Source organism: Somniosus microcephalus, chromosome 20, assembly GCF_052327205.1.
Source record: "Somniosus microcephalus isolate GS21.2 chromosome 20, FLI_Smic_1.0, whole genome shotgun sequence".
NCBI classification, from domain to species: domain Eukaryota; kingdom Metazoa; phylum Chordata; class Chondrichthyes; order Squaliformes; family Somniosidae; genus Somniosus; species Somniosus microcephalus.
This window is the reverse complement of record NC_141006.1, coordinates 61,807,471-61,819,639: the sequence shown is the minus strand read 5'-3', so window position 1 is coordinate 61,819,639 and position 12,169 is coordinate 61,807,471. Positions and strand designations below refer to the sequence as shown.

Below are 12,169 nucleotides of genomic sequence, written 5' to 3'. Positions count from 1 at the left end.
AAGGGTGCAGTATACCCAGTGTCTCGTCATTCAAGTGGTTAAAAAACTCGAATGTGACAATAGACTGGTTTCCGAAACTCAGCCCCAGTGGGAAGCAGTCCAGTGGGAGGGTTTGCTGGGCCACCAGTCCGTCCCAAGTCGCGCTGAATTGTAAATTGGATTGCATTTCCAGACAGCAGGAAACAAAAGCTTCTTTCCGGAGCTTCTGAACTTTTGTGCTGCGACACAGGGCTTGAAGCCAGAGGGCCGCGCGGAGTCCTGGAAAGGCAGCTTCATCCGTCAGAGGTGGCCGTGTGGGAGGAGAAGTAGTTCAAGAGATCAGTGGGTCGATCTTGGGTGCCAGCAGACCATGAAAATGCACGTCGCTGTGAGGGGAGGTGTCCTAGTCTGGGGGAGTTTCTGAAATGAATTTCATTGCTATGTTGGCAGTTCTTCTCCTCTGGCAGTGCACAGGATCTGGTCAAATTCCCTCACAGGCTAACATAATGCAGTTAGTTCAAACGGGTTAAGGACTGTGTGACGATGGCATGTAAAGGGACTTGGAAGTGCAGAGTCGTCCACTTTGGATCCAAGAAAGAAAAATCGGAATATTTTCCTAATGGCAAGAGATAAGGAACCATGGAGGAGCAAAGGGATTTGGGTGCCCATGTACACACATCACTAAAAGCTAATGGGCAGGTGAAAAAAGTAATCATAAAGGCTAAATGAATGTTGGCCTTTACCTCAAGGAGGCTGCTGGAATACAGAGGGGAGGAAGCTATGCTTCAGTTGTACAGAGCCTTGGTCAGACCCCATCTGGAGGACTCCATTCAGGAAGGATATATTGGCCTTGGAGGGGGTACAGCGCAGATTCACCAGAATTATTAGGACAGGTTGCATAAACTTGGCTTGTATTCCATTGAGTCTAGAAGATTGAGGGGGGACCTAATCGAGGGGTTTAAAATGTTAAAAGGATTCGGTAGGGAAGATACAAATAAACAGTTTCCTCTGGTGAGGGAATCCATAACTAGGAGACATAATCTTAAAATTCGAGCTAGGCCGTTCAGGAGTGAGATCAGGAAGCACTTCTTCACACAAAGAGTAGTGGGAATTGGGGATTCTCTCGCCTGAAAAAACTGTGGATGCTGGGTCAGCTGAAATTTTCAGGACTGGGATCGACAGATTTTTATTAGGTAAAGGCATCAAGGGATATGGAGCAAAGGCAGGTAAGTGGGGTTCAGGGGCAGATTGGCCATGATCTAACTGAATAGCGGAATGGGCTCGAGGGGCTGAACAGCCTACTCACAATAACGCATTAACTATTGTTCTACCAAAGTTTCACACACTCACCAAAAGTTAAAATTAACTGCAATATTTAGGGGCCATCAATATAAGATTGTCACTAATAACTCCACTAGGGACTTTAGGAGAGACTTCTTTTACAGAGAGTGATTAAAATGTGGAACTCACTACCACAAGGAGTAGTTGAGGTGAATAGTATAGATGTATCTAAGGAGATGCTAGATAAACACATGAGGGAGAAAGGAATAGAAGGATATGTTGATGGGGTGAGATGAAGAGGGATGGGAGGTGGCTCGTGTGGAGAATAAACACCGGCATGGACCTGTTAGGCCGAACAGCCTGTTTCTGTGTTGTACATACTATGTAATTCTATGTAAAACGTTTTTTAAAAATGTATTAATTCATTCTCGGGATGTGCACATCGCTGGCAAGGCCAGCGTTTATTGCCCATCCCTAGTTGCCCTTGAGAAGGTGGTGGTGAGCCGCCTTCATGAACCGCTGCAGCTCGTGTGGTGAAGGTACTCCCACAGTACTGTTAGGGATGAAGTTCCAGGATTTTGACCCAGCGACGATGCAGGATCGGCGATATACTTCTAAGTCAGGATGGTGTGTGACTTGGAGGGGAACTTGGAGGTGGTGGTGTTTCCATGCTCCTGCTGCCCTTGTCCTTCCAGGCGGGACAGGTCGCGGGTTTGGGAGGTGCTGCCGAAGAAGCCTTGGCGAGTTGCTGCAGTGCATCTTGTAGATGGTACACACTGCAGCCACGGTACACCGGTGGTAGGGGGAGTGAATGTTTAAGGTGGTAGATGGGGTGCCAATCAAGTGGGCTGCTTTGTCCTGAATGGTGTCGAGCTTCTTGAGTAACAAGTGTCTGCAGCACCAACCCAAGGATTCTGGCAAAGTGCTCTGACATTGAGAGTTATAAATAGACATTTGTGAACAGAGGGAGAAATCCCCTGCAAATATTGACACAGTCCCAAAGGGCCTCCTGTAAGTACTGGCACACATGCTTGTAAAAACTGGTGCAGGTCTTCATCTGTCACTTCTAAACTGAAAGATTCCTGGGTGTTTTGAGTATTTTTGCTGTTGCTTGTCTTTATGAGAGGGGTGAGTGTGTGAATCTCTACCGATACAAGGAAATGTTCATATTCTTTGGATGCTAATTATTTCCCAACTTTTCTGATTTAGGAACCAGTGAAGAAAAATTGAAGAAAGCAGAAGAAAGTGAGGGCACAGACCTAGCAGAAGAACATCAGTTTTCAGATGTTGAGGAATCAGACGATGATGATGACGATGATGATGATGAAGAGGAGGAAGAAGAGGAGCCATTTTTGAAGTATTCAGAGATTGCAAGTACCAGTCCTCAAACAGCTGAGACTGCTTTAACATCGTCCAGAGGGGAAGCTACAGTCTCATCATTAGAGACCACCTCAAAGCAGGGATCAAGTTTAACCAGTCAGTATTCATTGATGAGTTACCCAGTGTCATCATCTCAACTTCAAGCCACACAGCTAATGAAATCCTCAGAGTCGGCTATGGTTCCTGTGTGTCACGGTGTCTCACAGGCACAACTCGAAGGAAGCATTCCGATGCCATTATTGACATCCACTGAGCATTTTTTACTGATGCAAGGAGATCCTATGATGAAAAGGCAGACCGCGCTAAGTGCAGATATTCCAACATCAAGAGATACATCACCTAGAAGGCCGTGGTCTCCAAAGAGAGAGGCATCACCTGGTAGTCTTTTGTGCCCAGGAGGGGACATCCCATCTGGAAGACACTCATCACCAGAGAGAGAGGCATCACTTCAAGAGCACTTGTCCCCAAGAAAAGAGATGTCGCCTAGGAGACATTTCTCACCAGGTAGGGAATTATCGCCCAGGAGATGCCTGTCACCAGGAAGAGGTATATCACCAAGAAGACGTTTGTCTCCGGGAAGAGAGGTGTCACCTAAGAGATGCTTATCGCCTAGGATAGAAGTGTCACCCGGGAGAGTTTCACCTAAAACGCACTTGTCACCAGAAAGAGAAGTATCACCTGGGAGAACTTTGTCACCAGGTATAAAAATGTTGTCTACAAGGTACCTGTCTCCAGCAAGAGATGTCTCTCCAAGGAGACAATTGTCACCAGTGAGAAAAGAATCACCTCTAAGACACTTGTCCCCAGTGAAAGACGAATCGCCAAGCAGAAGCCTGACACCAATTTGGCAGAGCACCCAAGGCTCCTCTTCCCTTGCACAGCACAGTGGCTCATCTTCACTGGGTCTACCTCCAAGGATATCTAGCAAAGAGCTGGAGCAATTTGAAGTTAAATTGGTAAGCAAGACAAAGGTCCTTTTATTAATGTTTTAGCCAGGAGGTCATGATTTTCCCAGTGCTGAAGAGCAGCTTAACTTTTGGTAGCGCCGGGCATTTCTAGTTTGGCTGTGAAATTCTTTTTCTGAACAATCAAGCTGTTTTAACAACCTGGCGTACTAAATTCATCAGAGTATGCACTCGCCAAATCATTCTTGGGATGTGGGCATCACTGGCAAGGCCGGCATTTATTGCCCATCTCTAATTGCCCTGACAAGGTGGTGGTGGACATTCTGCTTGAACCATCGCGTTGTAGTGGTTTGATACAACTGAGTTGCTAGCTAGTTAGGCCCCTTCATTGGGCAGTTAAGAGCCAATCAAATTGGTGTGGGACTAGAGTCACATATTGGTTTCACTCCCTAAAGGGGCATTAGTAAACCGGTTGGGTGTTTACGATAATCTGACAGTTTTTCTGGTCACTTTTGCTGATAGCCAGCTTTTTAGTTCCACGTTCAAATTCTCAAACAGCTATGGTAGGATTTGAACTCTGTTCTCTGGATTATTAGTCCAGTAACCTAACCCCAACACCACCGTACCCTAACCCCGACACCACCGTACCCTAACCCCGACATCACCGTACCCTAACCCCGACACCACCGTACCCTAACCCCGACACCACCGTACCCTAACCCCGACACCACCGTACCCTAACCCCGACACCACCGTACCCTAACCCCGACACCACCGTACCCTAACCCCGACACCACCGTACCCTAACCCCGACACCACCGTACCCTAACCCCGACACCACCGTACCCTAACCTCTACACCACCGTACCCTAACCCCGACACCACCGTAGCCTAACCCCGACACCACCGTACCCTAACCCCGACACCACCGTACCCTAACCCCGACACCACCGTACCCTAACCCCGACACCACCGTACCCTAACCCCGACACCACCGTACCCTAACCTCTACACCACCGTACCCTAACCCCGACACCACCGTACCCTAACCCCTACACCACCGTACCCTAACCCCGACACCACCGTACCCTAACCCCGACACCACCGTACCCTAACCCCGACATCACCGTACCCTAACCCCGACACCACCGTACCCTAACCCCGACACCACCGTACCCTAACCCCGACACCACCGTACCCTAACCCCGACACCACCGTACCCTAACCCCGACACCACCGTACCCTAACCTCTACACCACCGTACCCTAACCCCGACACCACCGTACCCTAACCCCGACACCACCGTACCCTAACCTCTACGCCACCGTACCCTAACCCCGACGCCACCGTACCCTAACCCCGACGCCACCGTACCCTAACCCCGACGCCACCGTACCCTAACCCCGACGCCACCGTACCCTAACCCCGACGCCACCGTACCCTAACCCCGACGCCACCGTACCCTAACCCCGACACCACCGTACCCTAACCCCGACACCACCGTACCCTAACCCCGACACCACCGTACCCTAACCCCGACACCACCGTACCCTAACCCCGACACCACCGTACCCTAACCCCGACGCCACCGTACCCTAACCCCGACGCCACCGTACCCTAACCCCGACGCCACCGTACCCTAACCCCGACGCCACCGTACCCTAACCCCGACGCCACCGTACCCTAACCCCGACACCACCGTACCCTAACCCCGACACCACCGTACCCTAACCCCGACACCACCGTACCCTAACCTCTACACCACCGTACCCTAACCCCGACACCACCGTACCCTAACCCCGACACCACCGTACCCTAACCCCGACACCACCGTACCCTAACCTCTACACCACCGTACCCTAACCCCGACACCACCGTACCCTAACCCCAACACCACCGTACCCTAACCCCGACGCCACCGTACCCTAACCCCGACGCCACCGTACCCTAACCCCGACACCACCGTACCCTAACCCCGACACCACCGTACCCTAACCCCGACACCACCGTACCCTAACCCCGACACCACCGTACCCTAACCCCGACACCACCGTACCCTAACCCCGACACCACCGTACCCTAACCCCGACACCACCGTACCCTAACCCCGACACCACCGTACCCTAACCCCGACACCACCGTACCCTAACCCCGACACCACCGTACCCTAACCCCGACGCCACCGTACCCTAACCCCGACGCCACCGTACCCTAACCCCGACACCACCGTACCCTAACCTCTACACCACCGTACCCTAACCCCGACACCACCGTACCCTAACCCCGACGCCACCGTACCCTAACCCCGACACCACCGTACCCTAACCCCGACACCACCGTACCCTAACCCCGACGCCACCGTACCCTAACCCCGACGCCACCGTACCCTAACCCCGACACCACCGTACCCTAACCTCTACACCACCGTACCCTAACCCCGACGCCACCGTACCCTAACCCCGACGCCACCGTACCCTAACCCCGACACCACCGTACCCTAACCCCGACACCACCGTACCCTAACCCCGACACCACCGTACCCTAACCCCGACACCACCGTACCCTTGGCAGCTATCACCTCCGTGCCATTCTAGGCTGTGTTGCCAAGTGTCTTATCAACAACCCAGATAAATTGTGACCCATGCAGCATTCGCTTTCTGGGAACAGACAAGCCTCTTAAATTATTTTTCTACTCTTTTTCCCAGTCTGCGCTGGAGTCAGACGCTGACTTTTTCTGGGCACTTGGCAAGTTTCACTCTGATAATAGATGTGTGAAGTGATCATTCTGATGCAGCTTTTTGTTCTCCCTTACCCCAATTTAGTTCTAAACTGTGTATCTGCGAGCGCGCCTGTGTGTGTTTCTCTTTTTCCTTTTCTCGTTTTTTTCCCCTTTTTTTCTCTGTCTCTCCTCCTTTTTCTCATTCTTCCTTGCCCCTTTCCTCTCATTTATTTCACCAAATTGCCCATAACTTGGCATTAAACACTTAATATAGCTCGCAGCTCCCACAAGGTAGTTGCCACAGGGACAGCAGAGCGCTGCAGTAGGGTCACTTTGTAGAGGCTGGGCAGTGGTACGCTATTGGGGCTGTGTAGAGGGAGCTTTACTTCGTATCAAGCTGTGCTCTATCTGATTTAGAAGTCATGAAGATGACTCATGAAGGTGATCTCATTGGAACTTATAAAATTCAAACAGGACTAGACAGACTAGATGCAAGAAGGCTATTCCTGATGGCGGGGGAGTCCAGAACCAGGGGTCACAGTCTAAGGATAAGGGGTAAGCCATTTAGGAAAAAGATGAGGAGGAATTTCTTCATCCAGAGATTGGTTAAATTGTTTAATTCTCTACCACAGAAGACAGTTGAGGCCAATTCATTAAATATATTCAAGAAGGAGTTAGATATATTTCTTAAAGCTAAGGGGATCAAGGGATATGGGGAGAAAGCAGGGACAGGGTACTGAATTTGGATGATCAGCCATGATCGCATTGACTGGCGGAGCAGGCTCGAGGGGCCGAATGGCCTACTCCCGCTCCTATCTTCTATGAAAATGGTCTCTCAGAATGGAAAAGTGCTTCATTCCCTAGCAGTGCTAGTATTACAAAGTATTTACAGCACAGAAACAGGCCGTTTGGCCCAACTGGTTCATGCTGGTGTTAATGCTCCGCACAAGCCTCCTCCTACCCCTCTTCATTTCGCACCCCATCAACATATCTGTGAATGACATCCCCATGAATTGGGTGTAATTCAGCAACCAAACGTTTAAATTTATATTCATTTTAAAAACTCAATCAAGTACAACAACTTGCATTTATATAGCACCTTTAGCGTGTAAAATGTCCCCAGACGCTTCACAGCAGCGTTATCAAACAGAAATTTGACACCGAGCCACATGAGGAGATATTAGGACAGGTGAGCAAAAGTTCAGTCCAAGTAGTAGGTTTTAAGGAGCATCTTAAAGGAGGAGAGGTTTAAGGAGGGAATTCCAGAGCTTAAGGCCTAAGCAGTTGAAGGCACGACCGCCAGTGGCGGAGCGATTAAAATCGGGGATGCGCAAGAGGCCAGAATTGGAGGAGCGCAGAGATCAGTAATAAAAGCATTGTAAGAAGTTCGCCATAACAGTAACTTGAGTGCTGAATGTCTTTTGGAACTTACACGTTTTGTTAAATGCCAAAAATGATTTTTCTGCTTCATTGGGTCTACCTCAATGTGTGACAATAGCCTTACCGCCAACACAGAAAGATGTATAACCTCCTCTTCCTTCTCTGTTGTACAGAAGATGTCTAGAATGGGATACCGCAGCATGTATGAAGAGCCAAGTATACCGTCCCACGCCTTGCATTTTTGCTCTTCGAGGAATACTCAAACTGCACTGGAAGGACAAAGTTATGGTGGGCTGACTGGGAGCGCACAAGATTATGTTTTCAGTCACCTTCCTCTGCACTCGCAGCAGCTGGTTAGGACGCCCTATCCCATGATTCCAATCGGTGGAATTCAGATGGTTCAGTCAAGGCCAGGCTATCATTTGGGCTTGGTGCCTTCTCCAATAGTCTCTCTACAGTCAGGGTTTCCTGTAAACCTAACTGCGGCCGGTCCAGTTAGTGCAAGTAAAACGGAGGCCACAGTACATTTAGAAGAGGAGGTTTTGCTGAGGCCCAAATTAGCCGAAGCAACGACTTCAAAATCTTTGCCTTTACAGCGACCTTCAGCTCCCACAGCCCATGTTACGACGGCACCTTCTCTTACTAGAAGTAGTAAACAAAGTGTCACTTTACGGAGGACAGAGACCGTTGAGTTAGAAGAAGAAGAAGAAGAAGCATACAAACAGGAGGAATACAGGGTACCAATTTATTCTGAACCCAGCACTATCTCTGCTCTGAGCCGCTCTGGGCAAGATGCTGGCTCAGCCAGACTGGACAGCCCCAGCACCAGCCACGAGCACTCTCCAAAGCCTTCGACAAGTGGGGAAGGGACCTCAAAGGATTTAAGCAAGAAGCAGTTTGGGTGTTCGGACACCTACTACGAGACGGCCCGCACTTTAGCCACCACGCGCCCTTTACAAGGAAGCAGCAGTAGTAGCTCGTCCGAGTCTTCGAGTCCTTCCCATTCTTTCCAAACCGGTGCTGGCAGGACTACTTCAAGTGGACAGTGTCACCCAGTTAGAACACAAAGGGGGAGCAGCCCGGAGTCTAAGGGTGAAGGTTTCGTGCACCTTGATACAAAAAAGGACGATGAGACAGGAAGTTCATAGCAACCACAGTCATGCGGATTCACCTTTGAAGAAGTGCGATGGGCATTTGTCAACACTAGTTTTCCTTCAGCATACTCACGAATGTTGTTCGAACGAAACATTCACTTATATATATATTTGTAAACATGACCAAAATCATCAGAAGATTCCTGTTTAAACTTGTCCGAGTCCAGTATTATTTAAACGTACACAGTTACTTGTGCCTTTCTCTCTTATTTTGTGGCTCCAAATGTATAAAAGGGGATGGGGGAGGGGAGAAAAACAATTATTGAGGCTGTGAATATTTTTAAGAGCTATGTAATCGATTCATAGTAGCTGTCTTTTTTTTCATTTGAGATTACCTTGGGTCGAATGATGTGAAACAAAAGGGAAAAAAAAAACATTGGTGTGATGATGCACTGAAGACTTATTTTTATATTGATAATAAAATGTGAACTGTTCCTGTGTACAGAAATAATTCTATGAGGCATATTTATTGTATTCTGTATTTAATTGTTTATAAATGGCTACATTTTTCCCAGCATCCTGGTGGTCTTTCTGTGCGCTTTTTACAGCTTCTTAAGCAGAAATGACAAACTGAAAAAAGATTGCTTTATTTTGACCATGGTTGTGTTTGCCCTTTTGCAATGATTGACTCTCAGCACTTAGGCTATCCTGGTGAGGATTCTTTCACATTTAACACCTTCCATTAGTCTGGACAAAGCGGAATTTCAAATGTTGCAGACAACAACAAAAGTCAATTGTGCAGCAAAGTAGCGCTGGGGTCAGCGGCACAGAACCCAAGCTGTGAAGAGGGCCTTTTTTTTTCGGAATATAGCTTTTTAATCAAACACTGACCCAACAGATTTAACCATTTGTGAACTGAACTACAAATCATATTCTCCATGACAGCACCCTGCGAATAATCTGCCACTTAATGCTTGGGAGGGGCAGGTGATTTGGGGCCTATGGTTCCCAAAGCGCTCCACCACTGGGGGTTTTCCTCGCCTCATGTCTGGGCCTGTTGTAGACTAATTGATAGAGATTGATTGCCATGATTAGTCAACAACTCCATTATCGTTGTATCGTGCGGCTACCAGGATGGTAGAAGGCGAACCAGATGGGCCGTGGTCTTTTTTCATCCAGCAAAGTTAATAATAAATTTGAGAAGCTTTTAATAATAAGTTGTAGGATGCACTGTTCCCAAGTCCAAAGATGCTTTTGGAGAACCTCCTACATTTTCTTATTTTTGATGTGTGTTGTGGCCTTTTTTGGGTGTGGGGGGGCGGGGGGAGGGAGAGAAGCTGAGGACTGTTACTGGTGGACTGCTCTATCAGCAGCATCTTTTTTAATACCTTGTCTCATCAGAAAATTCTTTTGTCCGCGGTCTGCAATACTTTGGTCAGTTCTATTGAATGTAATTTTAAAAATAAATGTAATGTACGTAAAATGCACTTAGAAGCATTTCAGACACTTTCCGGTGGAATATAGTTGATGTGAAAGAGTTCTTAAGTTTTATATTTGCTCTTATGACATTCCATCATTTTGGCTGCACTTAAATGCTTAAGCACAGTATTATTTTACATTTAGTTAGCTACTGTAAACCTAAAAGTTCCCCATCAAACTATAGTGGTCTGAAGGTTTACCTGGGTCCTTGTTCAATATCAAATCTCACGACACACAACACAAACTTTTCCCCAATTATGGCCCGTTTCACTTTAAAAATGTTATCCCTTTTTATTAAGATAATAAATGCTTTTGGCACTGAAAAGTAATCTTTCTTTGTATTCGATATGTTTCTGCCTGGAAAGTGCTCTGTTATAGCCAGGTAAACCTCGTTCCACTGTGTGTGATGAATTTAAAGAGACAGAGTCCTTGTTTTCAGAATCACAGAGTTTCCGTGCTGTCTCATTCAGGCTCTGATGTGAGTTTAAACATTGCAGCATAACGTTACTGATGTAAGGCCAGCTGACTGACTTTTCAAATGAATTCATGTAAAACATCACTGAATGTTACTTATTACAAAAACTAAGGCGAGGGGGTACATTTTTAAAATGAGCACTGTTTTTATTTAAAGAAGCCTCACACAGGAGCCGGCAATGGGCCAGTGAAAAGGGATACTGTCTCTTTAAAAAAAAAAGAATCAATTTGATGCCAAAATACTTGGCGGTCTTGAAGACTTTATAACGGGGGCAGGGGGGGGGGAAACGCAAGATCTTAAAATGTACACTTGCATGATATCAGCAGTTTGGCACTTAATCCCACTTTAATTCCTGTACTGTTAACGTGAAATCCGTCTTGGTAAATTTGATATTTTTCAAGAATATTGATTGTTCTCCTTTTCACAGGTTGTGTGTAATCTTAAAAAAAATTGTTGTCAGTTGAAAAGAAAAAGTTTCTATACATTTTTTGTTAAAAAAAAATGGCAATACATTCCAAAAAAGATAACTTGTAAATCTGTATAGTTCTACTATGTCATTGGTAAGTTTGCCTGTAATTATTTTGAAACACCAATTTCTAGTACTGCACCTTGCAACACTTGTATGGGGTATATCCATAGATAAATGCAGGTAACAAAAGCACAGAGCTCATTGTAAAATAAAAGAAAATAAATTTAAAAAAAGGAGAAAAAAAAGTTACAAAAAAAAAACAAAAAATCTAGAAGTCAGTATTTGATGTCTGTGATCCCTATTGTACATCTACACATCTGTACTGTGAATGGAAATGTTTTTCACAGGTATTCTATTTGTCTTTACCACATTTCAAAGTTGGTAAAGGAGTTGGGCATATTTTTTAAAAAGCATGTTGGAATAAATTTTACAAACTCGATGTGTTTCCAGGGTTGTCTCATTGCCCCTCTCCCCGGGTGTTGCTCGTTTAACCTTTCGTTGCTTGGCTTTTTAAAAAATATATCAGAATATTTTGAAGAGATATCTCACCCTTTTTTTTGTTGATCTACAGAAACTCTAAACGATGATCAGTGCAAATCTAAAAAAATTCCTATTTTTTTTTTCTCTCTGGGTGTTAATTTGTAAATTGTGCATTGTGAGGCCCACTGGAAATGAGACTGCCCAAATGGATGTCACACAGTGTGGTTGGTACACATCCAAGAGAGGAGACTAAAGCCCAAGTGTCTCAGGTGGAACGAAGGTGTATGACCTAGACTGCTTTGTAGTGTGACTACCAACAATCTCTGAATAAGGCAGGCCAAATCAGATCTAGAAGTATGTAAACTAATGGTCCAAAGCATCTTTGCTGCTTTTCTAACTAAAGTCCCACTCCAGAGACTTAATCTAGGCTGAGACTCCAGTGCAGTACTGAGGGAGTGCAGCAGTGTCGGAGGTGCCGTCTTTCGGATGAGATGTTAAACCGAGGCCTCGTCTGCCCCTCTTAGGTGG

At 46.7% G+C, this 12,169-nt stretch overlaps 1 protein-coding gene across 1 annotated transcript in view; it reads left to right on the top strand.

Annotated features, from left to right (window-relative positions):
* The window catches only part of LOC147103336 (transcription factor HIVEP3-like), a 492,205-nt gene extending 480,607 nt beyond the window's left edge, over nucleotides 1–11,598 (top strand). The window contains exons 10-11 of the mRNA XM_085962816.1: nucleotides 2,470–3,596; nucleotides 7,818–11,598. Of these exons, the coding sequence (XP_085818942.1) occupies nucleotides 2,470–3,596; nucleotides 7,818–8,792 (2,102 nt within the window). The 3' untranslated portion in view covers nucleotides 8,793–11,598. The remainder of the gene's footprint in view (nucleotides 1–2,469; nucleotides 3,597–7,817) is intronic.
* The last annotated feature ends 571 nt before the right edge of the window (nucleotides 11,599–12,169 follow it).